This window comes from Amorphotheca resinae (assembly GCF_003019875.1).
Source record: "Amorphotheca resinae ATCC 22711 unplaced genomic scaffold M430scaffold_13, whole genome shotgun sequence".
Lineage (NCBI taxonomy): Eukaryota > Fungi > Ascomycota > Leotiomycetes > Helotiales > Amorphothecaceae > Amorphotheca > Amorphotheca resinae.
Genome location: NW_020194483.1, coordinates 416,741 through 433,167, shown reverse-complemented (window position 1 = coordinate 433,167; position 16,427 = coordinate 416,741). Strand labels below are relative to the sequence as shown.

The window sequence follows — 16,427 nt, the reverse complement described above, 5'->3', positions numbered from 1 at the left end:
TCTTCCATAGATATGCATGATTTATTTGGTCTCACTGGAATTCCACGTCAAAATCATGTCAATACTTTGCTTTATGCATTTGCTACTCGTGATCCGATTCAATAAGCAAACCGCAGAACAATCCTTGTGCAATGCATCCTTTGATTCCACCCCAACCCAACTCTATCCCCCAAAAACTTAGTAGAAGGTCGATGGTCGTTTTTCGGCGAAGAGCTTGGCACCGGCAGACTTGGAAACGCGGTGGGGAAGAGGGAATTTGAGGTTCTTGGTAAGGAGTTGCTTGATGTATGGGCGCTTGACGTCGTCGGTCTTCTCGAGCTCGACGACCTTGAGGATCTATTCATTTTGTGAGTAGGTTGTCTTATACCAGCTTGTGATGGACATACGTGAATCGACCGGAAGCGGGATCGATGTCTGGCAGCCATGTCTTGGTACATAGCCTCAACAGCATCTGTTCTTGACATCTCACGGTACTCCTTGTACATGTTGTGGGTGCCGGAGCGGGAGTCGTATCGGATCCAGATACCGAAGTTCTTGACCTTCAATGGGCGCTTCTCGTGGATCTGGCGTGTAATTAGAAGCTGCATCAGATCAAGCACTCAGAGATACGCACCACGTTCAAGCTGACGATCTCTCCGTTCGCCTTCTTGACCTTTCGCAACTTCATCAAGAAGTACCAGAAACGAGACTTGGCAACCACGGTGTTTGGTGCAAAGATTCTCATCCGGTACAACTTGGGAGTTGGGTTTGCCTCAGTTGGCAGATGGCGGCCAATGACCTGGTATTCCGTAAGACGACCTATTAAATCTTGATCAGCTTCCAATCCACCAATGACTGCAGTGATTCTCCATAGATCCTGCGGGATTGCGACGGTCGATTCGAGGATATACAGAGATGCCGCTAAGGTAATTGATACAATGCCGCCCGACAGTTGTCTTCTGTATCATGCAACGGAAATCCAGGAGTCGTTGTGAAGTAGCCAGTCCATCCCGTTGTCACGGAGCCCTCGCACACATTCTGCAACTCTCAAATGCTGCCGAAATGATGCCTATAATCCCTCACCCTTCCTAGGTGGTCCTCTTGGTAGCCATCGTACTCGAATTCCGCCGCAAACAAATTTTCTCGTCGTCTCGAAGTCGTGGAAATCGGATCCGTCCTGGAGGATGAAAGAAATCTAATGCTTACCCATCTTTGGTATATTAGCAAACGATCAGTAATTCTTTGTCAATTCATGCACTCACTTTGAAGTACTGGCCGAGGTCGATGTCGTATGTTGTCGCTGCTGCTTTGAATTGTCCTCTCTTCGATAAATTGTCGCCAAATTCTGAAGATCGCACTAAGGGCAAAACAATTTCGCAGCCCTCATCACTAAGCGATATATGACCTTTCCTTGTTCGGCTAGACTAGCCGCAGAGCCGCAAAGTGCAGTGCTTGCTGAGGAGTAAACAGAGATGAGAAGGACCCCCTTTGAAGACCTATCTATGCGTTCCGAAGGCTCTGTTCGTTGAGATCTCCCTCGTCTCGTCTCTCTCAATTGTCAAAGACTACATGTTCATCAGATAGTTCGGAGAATATGGTCTTTATGAGTGACGCCTGAAATCTTCCCCTCCTCAGCAGCCGGAATCAGGGGATAACTCTATGGAATTCACCGGTTCTAGCGATTTATCACCTGACAAACCACCAATTTATCATACAAGATGGACCAGGTGTTTGATGAGTTCAAGGACGCCTACGAAAGGGGGGATGGCTATGGTCTCGCGATGACCCTCTCTCCTATTAACCCCCCTTCACAACCAGACAGACTCTATACCTTTTTCCGAAGTACGAACGCGGCCAGTGCCATTCAAGACTTCAAGTATCGCATTTTGTACGATAACTCCACTTCATTCAAGCTGTCTCGTGATGAGGGTAACTGCTGGGTTGATATTTACTTTGCGTACTGGAAGACTGTTGGCGAAATATTGAGTGCAGGAAATGCTACAAAGGCGAACTCCAAGGTAAAAAGTCTTCCCTTAGTGTTACTGTATCATTCTAAGAATACTCCAAGTTGAGGTTCTCTGGACTGTTTATCGATCGCGGGAAAGTTAGCTCTTGGTTTTCACGTGGTCCACAACCACAGGATCGATCCTAAACACTCATGGTTCCATTCTGCGATTTGATTGCCCTAGGTCCAGCATTCAGGCGCTAATATATTTCTAGGCAGCATGGACGAAAGTCTATGAAGCATGGAAAGAATTGACAAATCACCTCGTCCGAGGCTACAACAGCGGTTATTTTGAGGCCTGGACAGTGCCTTGTTTGTACGTGGTAGGCAAATATATAAGAATATTCGCCATCAAGGCAGATGAAGGGGCGGTAAATAATACGGGATCAGCCACGAGCTTCCAAGATGATCTCAATCCTGAGGCAGAACAGAACGAGACACTGGAAGATGCGGCAAGGCAACTAAACCGGCTTTTCCAACTATGTCTCGGTGATAGGTGCGATGTCCAAAAAATTGCATGGAATATATGACACTGATTATTATGATTAGAGCACCGCTTGAGGAGTCGAGAAAATGGGGCATTTACAACATCATCAATCTGTTATTCAAGACCTACTTCAAACTGAACTCTGTCAGCTTATCGAAAAACATCCTCAACGCCATTCAAGTATATCGAGGCGATATGCCCAGTTTTGATGCCTTCCCGATGGCTCACAGGGTGACGTACAAATACTATGTCGGCGTCATCTACTTTCTAGAAGAGGAGTATGCGGAGGTGAGCCTGCCCAAGTACCAATCGCTATCTCATCTCTGACTTTGCCTCGTTAGGCCGAGAAGCACCTCACCGAGGCTTGGCAACTCTGTCACAAGGATGCGACACGCAACAGAGAGTCAGTATATGATCAGTCATGCATCACAAAGCCAGACATACTGACCTTCTAGACTCATTCTCACGTACCTCATTCCCTGCCACCTCATAACGACACATACTCTCCCGACAGCCAGTCTTCTAGCACCCTACCCTCGCCTGCAAAATCTTTTCCTGCCACTCAGCCGCTGCATCAAGAGAGGCGATCTCCCCGGCTTCGATGCCGCCTTGGTGGCTGGCGAAGAAGAATTCGTAAAACGCCGTATCTACCTAACCCTCGAGCGCGGCCGAGACATCGCCCTACGCAACCTCCTCCGGAAAGTCTTTATCGCTGGTGGTTTCGAGGAGCCGAAAGAGCCAAACGCCCCACGGGTGCGGCGAACGCGGATTCCCGTGGCTGAATTCGGTGCCGCGCTTAGTATGGGGGCCAAGGAGACGATGGACACTGACGAGGTGGAGTGTTTGCTGGCCAACATGATCTACAAGGTTCGTCTTCCTCCTCATATCTTCGTATTTCGGGGGAGGCATCCATTCTGCTCAGCTTTGCCTTTTTATCAGCTTCCCCCGATCATCGATTGCATTATTCGCCAGCGGATAAGTCGGGATCCAGCTAACGGAACGCAGAACCTGATGAAGGGTTACATAGCCCGCGACCGCGGCATGGTCGTGCTGAGCAAAGCCGGCGCCTTCCCCGGCACGGGCGTTTGAGCACTTCCTAGCTAAGGTAGCAACCCCCCTATTCCAACCCCTGTCCATCAGCCAGCCCGAACCGCATTTCTGGTTCCCGGGAACCCTACCTCCTCATCTCCCTCCCACCCACCTGGAAATACCCCCTATCGATACGATACGCCCCCCGGCCCGGGTCTCGGTGAGCACATCGATCCAGATAGATATTTATGTACGATTAGCTCTGAAAACCCATGAATTCAAAATCTTCATTGAGATCGAACGATAATGGAAATAATACAACGACGCTTGCCTTTCTCGTCTATTCCCCCTTCTTTTGTTTTTTACCCAGTGTCTGTCTCCCTACCTATGTCTGTCCCCCCTTCTCACGTCTTTAAAGCAGCACCACACCCCCCAAAACCCATACTATGCATGAGTCAACGCTAGACCGGCCTTGGTTCCGCTTACTCCACTTATCCCATCATATCACAACACAACATATCCCCTGTCCCCTCTCAAGGCAAAGACACCAACGTAACCCCCCCCCCCCCCCCCCTAAAAAAGAAGTAAAGCGAACGAAAGCAGAAGCTAGGTACTTATGATTCGTCAATTAGAACAAGGCGGGAGCTCCGGGGGATGTGTGTATGTACAGGGAGTGTACAGGTCCTGCAAGTGTTAGTTCCTACTATAGTTCCTATCTATCTATCAGTTCTGAGCCCCTGAGATAGGTAGAGAGTGTTATTCGGTAGGGCTGTTCGACGATCTGCTATTCCATGATTCCCTAAGAACCTTTCTAAAAAGCGCTGCTTTGCGTGTATTTTGGTCCTATCAAGCGATGAATCTCCTGGATTGGGATTTCAAAGCAGAGAAGAAGGATATCAATCATACCATAAATAAATAATACGTATTGAAAAAATGCTTCCTATCTAGATATTCCTGCTTGATAAGGTACTACACTCCCCAAAAGAAACCCATGGATCCTCCAGACAAGTACAAAAATCCTCCCAGTAACAGGAAAACAAGGAGAATGGAATGGAATGGAATAGTACAAGCATTCTGAGGTTGATTCATTTTTTTCCGCTCTGGTTTTCTTCAACTCAACTGTCGGAATATAGGTGACAGGAGGATGATCTTGGTCGCTGATGAAAAGCAAGCAAGTAAGTAAGCAAAAAATTGCGAAATAAAAGTGCAGTCATGGATGACTGAGAAGAGTAGTGATACATGTTCCTATAAACCATTCCCCAACGCCTGGTATCAAATACGAAAAAGAACAAGTCGTTAGATTCCATTGCAGTTTTGTGAAGGAAGAAGTTGTTGAGAAATTGAAGGGGTCGGAGAGGATTAATGATGAGTTCGTAAGCTGCGTGGCGATCCTCTGAATTTGTCGTCAGTGGGTGTGGTCAAGAAGGAGGGCTAGATAGAGGAGAGATTCACGCAATGCTCGTAACATCATCGACATGATTGCACAACGCGACGAAGAGATCAAAGAACAGTTGGCTCCCTCCAGCAAGCATCTCCAGCTGCATAGTCCCGCTGCGCTTGAAGGTCCCACGGCTCCTGATTATGAGAGCCAGGTAATGGGCTCGGAGTTTGGAGTCGGTCTCGGGCGTGTTGGCGTAGGCGTAGCGTGCCGAGGAGAGGATTGTGCTGCACTGGATCCCGGACTCTGTTTTCCATGTTCAGCGATTAGATTCCAAGATACAGAAGATACGACTACTTACGCAAACCTTGCTTCCTCAACGCAACACGCTTCAGTTCATCTAACCCATATTTCTCCGCCGTGCAATAGATCACCGTATCCTTCAACAACTCACCATCAACACCGTGATGGTAAACCGTTGACTCTACATTTCCGGCTGCCCCATCGCTCGTCTCAAATTCCCATGCGTTCTTCCGCTTATTATGAACCAGCCGGGGATAGTAATCTCCTTTGTAAAGATATTCGAGGACGGAGGAGAAGATTTCTGGTTCTTCGTCGGGCAGATAGATTCGCTTGTTCTGTGCTTCCATGAACTGGCCTCTGCAGGCTGCTTGGAAGAATGGCGATATGCACAGGACGTCTTCATGCGCAGCGAAGAGCCGCTGTTCTCGCCCGACGACGAGTGTGATTATCGATGAGGTTAGAGTACTAGACATGATCATCAGCGACCGTGAGATATCTTTGGCCGTTTGGAAATTATTTACCCTCCGAGCTGAAGAGCCTCCTCGGCCGGAGGTTTACGGGTTCGTTCAGGACGGTCCTTCGACACCGCATGCTCTCTGAACGAAGTTTTCGTCCTCGTGGATCGTCGACTTCTTGAAAAGCTCTCTGTCTGTGATCTGCTAAGGCTTCGACTAAACATCCTCGGTCGCTCGGTGGGTGGAAATGAAGACCTCGGTGTGCAAGTCGAGCACAGGGACCATTCGAAGAGCGCTGGGGACGGGCGTTAAAGTCGATGGAGATTGTCGAGGTGATCTTGGTATGGGCGAATGAGGCTTCCAGAGCACAGAGAGCAAAGAAAGAAAAGAAGAGTGGGAGACGCAACAGGTATTTATATCGTGCTGGTGGTAGGCAAAGACAGGGCGGTCCGAACGCGACGAGGCATCCACGGGGAGACGTGTAGTGACCAACCACTTTACGCGAAATCGACGCCAGAGCAGGTGACTCCACAGTCACATGTCTGGCGCGTTCTCGATTGGGACGCTCGCCCCAGCAGCCCGGGATCACTGCTGCAAAGAGACCTTTAAAGCGGCGATGGTGTGTTCCACCGAGGACAAGGGGTTGAGTAAGTTGATATGATGGGAAATATTTTTTGTTTTTTGTTTTATTTATTTTTTCATGAATAATTGACTTGCCTGCGTCGCTTCGTGGGCACTTCCAGAGAACTCTCAAGGATACTTCGTGTAAATCAGGTTGAAATGTGACGGAGTACTTACTCGATGCACTCACCGTAATAATACTGACTGTGGTATGATACCGTCGCCCTCTCCTCTCGAGTCAGGTACGGCTGGCTGTGAAGACATTGGCAGGGATTTGCGGGCACCGGCTGGTATCAGCTTGCTATTCCAGAGGAGCCTGACTTGATCGATAGAAACGGAGAGAAGTATATTTATCTTTCTCTTCTATATTCTGAGCCACGAATCATCAACCCTTGGGCTGAGAGCTAGGAGCTTCTCCTGAAGCCTGCCGAATAGCCTCCACCATAGCAGTACGCCCCCCCGGCCGCACCAGGACTTCATTGTGTAAAGCCGTAGGGATGCTTTGCTTCCTGACTTTGAGCCCCAACTCCAAGCATCTCCTCTCAAGCATATCACCATGCGAAGCTGGAACCAATTCATCCCTTTCGGCTTCTACAATCACGACATTCGGCGGCGTGACCTTGTGTCTAATCGCATTTTCTTGCAGGACACCCAGGGCCTCCCAACTATCAAGATGATTCCGTAAAAAGGGCCACAAGTGCCGATATGGGAGCCACTTCTGTGGGTAGATCGTCTCGAGCATTGCTCGTATGCTGAGAAACGGCGTCTCTAAGATCAACATCTTCAGTGCAAGTCTCTCCGAGAAGAGAGCCTGTTGCGCAGCCAGGTTTGTAGCAACTCCTGCCCCGATACTCTGACCCCAGATAATCACTGAGACGGGCTGTTTGTCTCCCTCGTCAGAGGAGGTCTCTTCGACCTCGCGGATCCAGTTCAGGGCCGCAGCGGCATCTTGAAGTATCCCCTTCTCCGACGGACGACCTTTCGAGGTCCAGTATCCTCTATAGCTGCAACAAACCATGATATACTGTACTGGAAGAGGGGGCTGCTTGTCTCGGAGCATGCGAAGCACGGGTGATAGGAACGGGAGCCGTGGAGGCAATGAAGACGCATTACCTAGTATATATAAGCTACTGATACAATTGAAGAAGCAAAGGAGAAATGACCCTGGAAATATAAAATATACACTTTCCGCAGTACAGGGGCCGAACTGCTCTCGACACTTGCCACACATAGACTGATCCGTGTCCCATCCCCAGACCTGATCCTCTCCTCCCTCCATGATATCCCACTGCATTGGCTCTGATAGTTCGCTATCGTCTCCCATCGAGCATTCGGGGGCAGGCTAGGCATGTATATGATCTTGTTCTGGAACAGAACCATCATGCAGCACTTCCACGTCCATAGCGCGATGAACAACCCACCAAAGACCGCAGGAGGAACCAATACCGTAGGGAGATCCGCAAAGGCTCGGCGCTGGCGGTCATGTTGAAATAATCCATTTCTTCCCATTCGAGGCGGGACGGGGCTTCGGCCGTGGGCGCATTGCTGATGGCGAGCTGCACGACGCAGAACACGAAGCATTACAGAGAAGGCTCCTCACACCCCGATATCCCAGAAGAGGCCGCTCTCTATACACGTTCCCCGGTCGGTTCTGCTCTTGATTGCATGTCGATTGATGTCGTAGAATTCAATTGCTTTCGATGAACCCGGCCGACGACAGCGACAGCGACGCCGCGCCTTCGCTAGAATCTGCTGCCCCGCCAAAGCACTTCTGTAAGCATCCTCTTGGGATGTTTCGCGACTTCAACAACAAGATATACATCCTCAGACCTCCATCATGCCGTCAGAGAAAGAAAGCACATCTTCGCATATCTCCATCAGCGACGATGCCGAGGCACACGACAATTCCAAGAGCGGGGAGACGCCCCGAAGCAGCCGTGGCTGGGACGGCAAACTGCGCGTCGAGAAGAAGCTTGAGCTTGCCAACCCAGAAGCACTCTCCGACCCCGAGTATTCAGACGAGGAGCAGGTTCTCCCCGGCGAGGAGATTGATGCTGATGAAGGTTTGTCTTTTCGAGCACGCAGATGGTCCGCTTCTTACTGACCCGCTTCAGACCTCTTGGACGATTACCCCTCCGATACAGAGGAGATCGACTGCGTGCATTCCCGCGTCTCCTCGATCCCCTCTCTCCGGCTCGACCGATTCAAAGCTGTGACCCGGCTCTGCCTCCGCCAGAACACCATTACCGAGATTGAAGGGCTATCGTGCGTGGCCGCCACGCTGCAGGACCTCGACCTGTACGACAACCTGATCGCGCACATCCGGGGTCTGGAGAGTCTGACGCAGCTGACGAACCTCGACCTGTCCTTCAACAAGATCAAGCACATCAAGAAGATCGACCACCTGGTGCACCTGACGGACCTCTACTTCGTGCAGAACAAGATCCAGACGATCGAGAACCTCGACGGGCTCACGCGCCTGCGCAACCTCGAGCTGGCCGCCAACCGCATCCGCGAGATCCAGAACCTCGAGCATCTGACGGCCCTGGAGGAGCTGTGGCTCGGCAAGAACAAGATCACGCATCTCAAGGGCTTGGATACCCTGCAGAACCTCAAGATCTTGAGCATCCAGTCGAACCGCATCCGTACCATCTCGGGCCTCGACAACCTCCCGAACCTCGAGGAGTTATACATCTCGCACAATGCGCTTACGTCTTTGAAGGGCCTGGAGAACGTGCATAGTCTGCGGGTCCTCGATATTAGTAACAATCAGGTCGAGAGCGTGCAGGGCGTGAAGCATATGCAGAATTTGGAAGAGTTATGGGCCAGCTATAATCAGATAGCCGATTGGCATGAGGTTGAGGGAGAGTTGCGACCCCTGACCAAGTTGAATACTGTATATTTTGAGGGCAATCCGTTGCAGCTGAAGGCTCCGGGTTCGTATCGCAACAAGGTGCGGTTGATGCTACCGCAGCTTCTGCAGATTGATGCTAGTGAGTACATCTTTATTGCTCGACCTTTTTGGAGATATACTAATGGTAATCTAGCCTTTGTGAGGGTTTCATAGGATGGCGATAATATGATGATACATGGCAACGGAGTTTTATGGTTGGGACATCAGGATCAAGCTTCCAAGATGGCTTTTATAGATCAGGCGCATTTCATGAGATAATGGAAGGGATATTAATTCTTTTGCCTTAAACAACGTGCTGCGGCCAGCTTCTAGGTATCCAAGTGCTACAGGAAGAAAAGTCTAGCAGACAACACACAACGCTGCTACCTCTAACTTAAGCAAAGATGTGCAGGGTTCCGAGGTACTATAGCCATTAGTAAACCGTCGAGTGAAGGGTGGTGGGAAGCTTACATCTGTGGGGTTGTTGAATCTGAGGTTGCGGTCCAGACCACTGATGGCGTCCAGGTCGGCCTGAGCGATATCGAAATCGGTGATGGCCAAGTTCTGCTTCAGACGCTCCGGGTTGTTGCTCTTGGGGATGACGGCCAGTCCTCGTTGGGTGGCCCATCTCAGGAGGACCTGCGCGGGGGTCTTGTTGTGCTTCTTGGCGACCTCCACGATCGTGGGGTGGTCGAAGAGGAGCGGGGCGTCCTCGGCCGACTTGAACTTCAGCTCCAGGAAGGACTGGGGTCCAAAGGACGAGTATGCGGTGACGGCGATGCCCTCGGCTTCCGCAAGCTTCAGGAGAGTGGGCTGCACGAGGTATGGGTGGTGCTCGATCTGGAGAGTGGCAGGGCGGATCTTGGCATATCGGAGCAGGTCGATGATCAAAGAACCTTGGAAGTTGGAAATACCAATGGACTTCGCGTATCCCTTGTTGACCAAGCTCTCCATAGCAGTCCAGGTCTCCTGGATCGAAGCACTGCTCTGCTGCACATCGTTCTTTCCATCAACAGTCCATCCGGGAGGGTATCGCACGGAAGGGTCGACGTATTTGAGAGCGACGGGGAAGTGCACGATGTACAGGTCGAAGTAGTCAATGCCCCAGTCCGCCAATTGCCTCTTGCAGATCGGCTCGACTCGCTCGCCATCGTGGAAGGAGTTCCACAGCTTGCTCACTAGGAAGAGATCCTCACGCTTGACGAGACCGTCCTTGATGGCTCGCGCAACTCCCTCTCCGGCCTCCTTCTCGTTGCCGTAATCTGTAACGTAGTCAGCGCCTCTGTCTTGTTTGTGCTGTGCCTTGCCTGCTAGGTAGGCTTACCGCAAGCTCCGTCGAATAATCTGTAGCCGGCCTTGATGGCATTGTACACGGTATCGGCGCAGGTAGCGTTGTCAACCTTCCAGAGCCCAAAGCCAATCTGGGGCATGGCATGTCCGCTGTTGAGCTTGATCGTTGGTTGAGCCATATTTGAGGATGTATTATGTGTTGATCAAAGGAAGTGGGGGCAGAGTCGAGAGGGGTAATGTGGAACTGAACGGATCACAATGGTCAGTGACAACTTCGCCCTCAATACCGCAGAATAGGGGATTCTTACCGTAGGACGTGAATTGGGTTCAGAAGAAGTATTTTTGTATATTCTCAACAGTAGATTGGGGGGGTGGTGGGGGAGAAAGGTTTCTAATAAATACCCAAATCCTGAAGTACCTAGCGAGAGTTGCCCCGCGATCCCTTTGGCTTCGGCGAATAAATAGCAACGATAGCCTCGTACGGATTCCCACTTTTGCAACTCCTTCCGCCATGGCGCATCATCGCTCGTGACCGCTGGGGCTATTCGTCATGGAGGCTGTGGAGAAGTCGCTGTACCCGTCCCAATAACAATGTGTCGTTGCGGCCATGCTGGTGGAGTTCTGTTCTCCTCCGTTACCACTCTGCTGGTTAAATAGGCTGAAGTTGTGGCGGCTAAATACCTTTACCCGCTCCAATCATGCTCCAACAGCCGTTTGATGTCCCTATGTGGGGTGTCCTTCGTACGCCTTCTACAGCGATCTACAGAACCCAAGTTCAAAGTCAAGGAATGCTTGAAAGATCACTTCTTTCTTCAAACTCATGATGGAGAGAGGAGTCCATGTCAGATCTTTTAGCTATTGCTTCTAAAGCCATCTCCCGTACTTTCGCCCTTTGCAATTACAGAAACGCCTTTGTTCCTTCAATAAAAAAGCAATTAAGAAGCCCTGATTCCCTCCCTGGTCCTAACATACACCTGCAAAAGCTGAAGAAAACAAACCCTCAACCTTGCACCGCAGCAATCGCCTCATCACCTAAATCAGTGGTACGTCTGGACAAACTCACAATAGCCGCGCTCAGCTCCATGTTTGCCTTACGTGCAGCGGTAATAGCGACAAGAGCTTCTCCGTAAGCAGTAATGGCTTGAATGGCCCCCTCCCTCCTCTCCTCTTCGTGGATTCCCCGACTAGCTTGGACAAGGCGATCAAGCTGGTCACGTGACATAGAGAGGAATTCGTCAACGGGAGCCGGAGCCTCAGCATCATCCGGAGGGCTGAAAAGCGGGCTCTCCACCATGCTCTCCTGGCTGGCAACTGGGCTCAGTCCCTGTGCGGATCTGGGAGCTTGGTAGACAGGTGTAGTCTGGCGACGTTGGGCAATCATTGCCGAGAGGCGGTTCTTGAGTCCTTTACCGGCAGTCTTGAAACTGGACATAGTTCCAGATTGGGGCATTGAAACACTAGTCGTAGAGGCACCGGTAGCTTTTGAAGTAGCTTTGGAGGTGGTCTTGGGGGTGTCCTTGGGGGTGTCCTTGGGGGTGATTTTGGAGGTGTCTTTGAGGGTGGTCTTGGGGGATGCTTTGGGTGTAACTTTGGGGGCAACCTTGGTGGCACTGACGGCTCTGGCAGCACTGGCGGCAGTAGGGCGAGAAAGTCTGGATACGACATCTGGCGAGGGTACCTTCGGCGGGTTGGCAGCGGAGGATGGAGAGTCTGCGAGAGAGGACGAGCGTTGAGGGAAGGCAGGGCGCTCTCCCATGATCAACTCATAGGCATCCCGAGAAGTACGAACAGTAGGTCCAACCCCCATTCTGAGAACTGGAGAAGATCTGCGACCCACAGGCTTCCGCTCAAGGGGGCTACCATTCTGACCAACAGAGGTCTGGCGACGGGCGCGCTGGGAATTGACCTATGGAACCCAAATCAGTTCGAATTATCTCAATTGTAGAAGGATCGCTGAGACAGGGAGAAAGCCCGAGCTTCTCCCTCAAGTATCTCGAATTCGAGGGTGAACGTACCATCGACACGGCTCCTTGCTGAAAACTCCTGATTGGGACTGCAACAGCAACACCCTGGGACTGTAAGATCGAAGGGTTAGCATATGATGCTTCTCAAGATGTATATAAATCACTCAAATGAAGCTGAAGACTGTATAGAGTCTAGACTTACCCGAGGAGTAGAGATCGTAGAACTCGAGACCGTGCTCTCAGTTGTAGAACGACGTCTGCCCACATTTGGTGTGGTGCTGCTCGAGGCAGCGATCATGTCCATTCTGCGACGCGTACGATTGACCGCGAGGGTGGCTTCTGCAGAAGGAAGCGGTGGAAGAGGTTTCAGAGTGGTCATAGTAGGGCTGGATGCATCGTAAGTGCACTGGATGGTGGTAGAAACAAAGCGGACTCTGTTGGTTGATTTGGATTGAGAGAGGTTGCCTCGAGCTGAAGTCACATCCTTTAAAATACTGCCCTTCCTGCGCCGAGAAGTGGTTCGGGAAAGCATGATGTCGCCACGAACAGGTTCGGAGTATGTGGTTTGCTGAGATTCGTGGGAGGTTAACTAAGACGTGTAGTAGTAGGGACGGACAAAGCTTCGCGATCAGATCAGACGAAGTCGAAGTTACAAGAGTGAATTCTACTGTGATTTTCGAATACTCTGTAAATCGAAGTAAGAAAAGGATGTACGAAACTTGTCTGTCATCAACTACAATAGTGGTTCGAAAAGTCGGCGTTGAAAAAGGAACAGAGACTGAGATAAGAGTGTGTTGAAGTTCAATAGAGTTTCCCCTCTCCTGGTATCTTGCACGAGGCTGGAATTCCTACTAGCTTCTCGATTAAACTCGCTACTATGTTTGGTGCGTCGCAGTATACAGTTGTAAACTTGTTGGCTGACTTAAAAGTGAAGTGAATATTCTCCCTAAGGGACCAGACGGATATTCGGCAGTAGCCTATCCCTCCTATACAGTGAAAGGGAGAAATTGCTAGTTGATATTCTCACACTACAGAACACCAACAGGTAAAATGAAGGAAGCTGTAATGTCTTAAATAGACAAAGGCGAGATATAGGCAGACGAGGACGTATAGTAGTGTAGAACTTTTGGAGATATTCTAACATATTCTCTGAATTCCATTCATATTCATATACAAAAGTATACACATATCAACTTTGAATTCAACTACTCTATCAGAGAATAGTAGCTTCTCAAACTAGGTATACAAGAACCGGGTGCCTTGGTCGGTTGTGCGGTTGTTGGTGCATTTTTGTCTGATAGAAGTTCAAATGCTCTCTACACAACAAGAACTTAACGCAACCCCTAACAACTTATGTAGTAGAGAAGAGAATACAGAGCACAAATGCCTAGACTACTAAACACAACCATATTCAAAACATTATCAGCAGCCAGGGCTTCAGAACTTTTGGTAGAGCAAATTTCTTGAATATCTGGAGGGAGATCGTGAGGCCTGCCACTTGCACTATCGCCAATGATCATTTGTGATATACATTTTCATGGTTACAATTTCCTAAACACTGAGTTAGGAGCATAGCTTGATGCATTAGGGAGGAGAATATCAGATGTCGTTGGAATGCTTGTATTATACATTCTTATGTCAGCCACAACGCCTTTCCTAAACGGGAACATCCCAAGGGGCTGGTCCATGGAGGAAGGATATTTGTTGTACAATACTTGGGACAGTCGAGTTTTAGTTCAAACAGTTGCTTTATTATAACATATACAGCAGACTTCATTATTTATAATTAAAGGTCCATCCCCAAGTTCTGGGTACATGTAAATCGTTGCTTCGGCAAAGCCTATTATATCTTGCAGGAGATTTTGGTTATAAGAGGATGGGTGTACGTCAATTTCCTCCATCCCCCTTCCTGATCTCCTAGCTGTTTATTATTAGCAGGGAGTGTTGAATTCACGTGCTGTCAGCGGCTGTGGGAAAACTCCATTTTCCAACAACACAAACGCGTCCCACTCATGAGCTGCCTCCGTCTTGAAATTCCAAAAGACCCATCCTTGGCTATACCTTTCAAAGGCCGAAAGCTGTGTTTCAATGTACTCGCGCACATTTGCTTTCATGGTGGCATCCCAATGAGCAATGTTGCTCTTCCCTGCACAAGAGCCAATATAGCTGGAGCCAGGGTAGCTCCCATCGTATCTTGCACCAATATTATACCCATTAAGAGCTGGTGCACAATCTGTCAGGGCTGCAGTCCATTCACCAACAACTAGCCACTTATCCGTCCCAGAAGTATAATTCTGTGCATTACTGCAGACTAACTGAATATGTTCTGAAGGCTGTAAAGCTATCAACTCGTTTGTAAACACCTGGTATTCATGGTGATCAACGATGACTAAAACATTTGTTAGCTCCGGGGCTGTATGGATTAACGGATTAACATAGCACATACCATTCTGTGCATTGTTGTCTGCTGGACAGAGGAAACCGTTCCAAGTACTCGGTGAAACAAATCCATCGTGTAGCATGACAGGAGTATTACTGACAGCGCGGACTTGATCAAAACCGTCTCGATAGAATTGTTTCAACTCATCAAAGTTGAGATCAAAACTCAATGGTTCATTCAAGAGTTCAATGGCGACCACAACATCCTGATACTCAGGTTTAGCATATTTCTGAGTAATCGTTTCAAGAACTGCAAGTGTCTGCGCGACAGTGTTTCCTTGCTGCCAGGTTGGCGTTGTCATTCTTTGTCCGCTGTTATCAAACCCATTCTGAGATCCAGGAGCGCCGTGCAAGTCGATCCAGACCTTCAGCCCCGTCTTTCTTGCCCAAGAAATAGCAGAATCAATGTAAGGCGCAGCACCCTGAGTGTAGCTTTCTCCAGGTGCGATTGAGTATGCCCAATATCCAACTGGAATCCTGACTGTGTTAAATCCCGCGGCTGCAATCTTTTCGAAGTCTTCTAATGTGCACCAAGTATCCCACTGACAAAATGTTAGAATTCTTCAACTCCTCAGTCCACAATAACTTACATGAGGCTTGAGGATATCAAGTGCTGCCTTTGAGCCCAGTTTTTCAGTGAGCGTAAACTCATCGACAATTCCTAGAGATTGATCGAGTTTCTGGAAAATTGATGGTGTGATCCATGGCTCTAGTACTAGCCAGCCTCTTACATGCCAAGTCAGCGCAGTGAACACGAGGGGTTGTCGTTCATAAAGGAAAGCGGGAAAGCAGAGAAGAAAAGTAAGGAGGGAACAATTACCCAATGTTCAGACCCCGAACCTTCTCATGACCCCACCCAAAACTGACTGAGCGCTCTGATAAGGATGGTCTGCAAAAGCTATCAGCATATATTGATGCGGAGAGCCCAAGAGACTCACCTATTTGGTAGAGCTGTGGTGACAGCAGCTACCAGAAGGGAAGCAAGAATATTTTTGGGCAACATAATTAAGAAATTAATTCCATAAAGGACTGAAGTAAGAGATGGAAATGAGAAATCATGAGGGGACTTGGTCGACTATATCAAGTCCCGGAGTCGTACGACTCGCACAGAGTCCGAAGAGAAACAAGACCCCTTTTCTTGCGATCACATTCACGGATACACCTGCCGACCAAAGAAAGAACACCGGCCATACTACAATAGTAGGCATGTTCAGGCCATGCAAGGAAGGGAGCCATCACGCTGGGAGGTCCCGAGCTGGAGTATACAGCGAGGGACGAATTTAGTCTGCACCAGGAACGAACATAGAGCCTTGTGGGGGTTATACGAGGCCGTCCGACCACTCAAAAGAGATTCCTTTGCGCGATAGAGAGCCGACAACTTGATTGAAAGGGGTTCATTGTTGATAGAAGTCGACGCGATCCCGCGATGGTACGGAGTAAGTATAAACTCTCCCTGGCTTTGCCTTAGCCGAGCTATCAAGTACTGACTAGCAAGGAACCTCTTCTCACTACAACGTATTCTGTTGCGGGGTTCGATAGTGGCCGCCGATAGACAGGCGATGATGTCGGCTTCTATTCGATATC

General features: G+C 49.5%; 8 protein-coding genes across 8 annotated transcripts; 2 read left to right on the top strand and 6 right to left on the bottom strand.

Moving 5' to 3' along the window:
- Nucleotides 1-177: 177 nt before the first annotated feature.
- Nucleotides 178-1,275, bottom strand: M430DRAFT_69846 (hypothetical protein; the record flags this gene model as incomplete). Its single annotated transcript, XM_024869457.1, has 4 exons — nucleotides 1,186-1,275; nucleotides 614-798; nucleotides 387-563; nucleotides 178-336 (listed from the first exon to the last, which is right to left on the bottom strand). Exons 1-4 carry the CDS (start codon nucleotides 1,187-1,189, stop codon nucleotides 178-180), a joined length of 525 nt encoding a protein of 174 aa, XP_024716977.1. The 5' UTR covers nucleotides 1,190-1,275.
- Nucleotides 1,276-1,472: 197 nt separating this feature from the next.
- M430DRAFT_147351 (hypothetical protein) lies at nucleotides 1,473-3,970 on the top strand. The gene is made up of 6 exons (XM_024863059.1): nucleotides 1,473-1,997; nucleotides 2,200-2,480; nucleotides 2,534-2,759; nucleotides 2,813-2,874; nucleotides 2,927-3,338; nucleotides 3,477-3,970. Exons 1-6 carry the CDS (start codon nucleotides 1,698-1,700, stop codon nucleotides 3,558-3,560), a joined length of 1,365 nt encoding a protein of 454 aa, XP_024716976.1. The 5' UTR covers nucleotides 1,473-1,697; the 3' UTR covers nucleotides 3,561-3,970.
- Nucleotides 3,971-4,763: 793 nt separating this feature from the next.
- On the bottom strand, nucleotides 4,764-6,017 carry M430DRAFT_186980 (hypothetical protein). The gene is made up of 3 exons (XM_024863928.1): nucleotides 5,703-6,017; nucleotides 5,240-5,646; nucleotides 4,764-5,184 (listed from the first exon to the last, which is right to left on the bottom strand). Exons 1-3 carry the CDS (start codon nucleotides 5,858-5,860, stop codon nucleotides 4,949-4,951), a joined length of 801 nt encoding a protein of 266 aa, XP_024716975.1. The 5' UTR covers nucleotides 5,861-6,017; the 3' UTR covers nucleotides 4,764-4,948.
- A 625-nt stretch (nucleotides 6,018-6,642) lies between these two features.
- On the bottom strand, nucleotides 6,643-7,766 carry M430DRAFT_110086 (hypothetical protein; the record flags this gene model as incomplete). Its single annotated transcript, XM_024861328.1, has 2 exons — nucleotides 6,643-7,370; nucleotides 7,421-7,766. 2 exons carry the CDS (start codon nucleotides 7,764-7,766, stop codon nucleotides 6,643-6,645), a joined length of 1,074 nt encoding a protein of 357 aa, XP_024716974.1.
- A 72-nt stretch (nucleotides 7,767-7,838) lies between these two features.
- On the top strand, nucleotides 7,839-9,417 carry M430DRAFT_186971 (hypothetical protein). Its single transcript, XM_024863927.1, has 3 exons — nucleotides 7,839-8,320; nucleotides 8,372-9,250; nucleotides 9,305-9,417. The coding sequence occupies exons 1-3, from the start codon at nucleotides 8,095-8,097 to the stop codon at nucleotides 9,322-9,324; spliced, it is 1,125 nt and encodes a 374-aa protein (XP_024716973.1). The 5' UTR covers nucleotides 7,839-8,094; the 3' UTR covers nucleotides 9,325-9,417.
- Nucleotides 9,418-9,434: 17 nt separating this feature from the next.
- On the bottom strand, nucleotides 9,435-11,058 carry M430DRAFT_186954 (hypothetical protein). The gene is made up of 4 exons (XM_024863926.1): nucleotides 10,749-11,058; nucleotides 10,475-10,684; nucleotides 9,622-10,412; nucleotides 9,435-9,574 (listed from the first exon to the last, which is right to left on the bottom strand). Exons 2-4 carry the CDS (start codon nucleotides 10,617-10,619, stop codon nucleotides 9,545-9,547), a joined length of 966 nt encoding a protein of 321 aa, XP_024716972.1. The 5' UTR covers nucleotides 10,620-10,684; nucleotides 10,749-11,058; the 3' UTR covers nucleotides 9,435-9,544.
- Nucleotides 11,059-11,326: 268 nt separating this feature from the next.
- Nucleotides 11,327-12,531, bottom strand: M430DRAFT_37394 (hypothetical protein). The gene has a single exon (XM_024867117.1). The coding sequence runs from the start codon at nucleotides 12,245-12,247 to the stop codon at nucleotides 11,441-11,443; it is 807 nt and encodes a 268-aa protein (XP_024716971.1). The 5' UTR covers nucleotides 12,248-12,531; the 3' UTR covers nucleotides 11,327-11,440.
- A 1,804-nt stretch (nucleotides 12,532-14,335) lies between these two features.
- On the bottom strand, nucleotides 14,336-15,846 carry M430DRAFT_22815 (glycoside hydrolase family 5 protein; the record flags this gene model as incomplete). Its single annotated transcript, XM_024864773.1, has 5 exons — nucleotides 14,336-14,793; nucleotides 14,851-15,385; nucleotides 15,434-15,569; nucleotides 15,664-15,732; nucleotides 15,782-15,846. 5 exons carry the CDS (start codon nucleotides 15,844-15,846, stop codon nucleotides 14,336-14,338), a joined length of 1,263 nt encoding a protein of 420 aa, XP_024716970.1.
- Nucleotides 15,847-16,427: the final 581 nt, after the last annotated feature.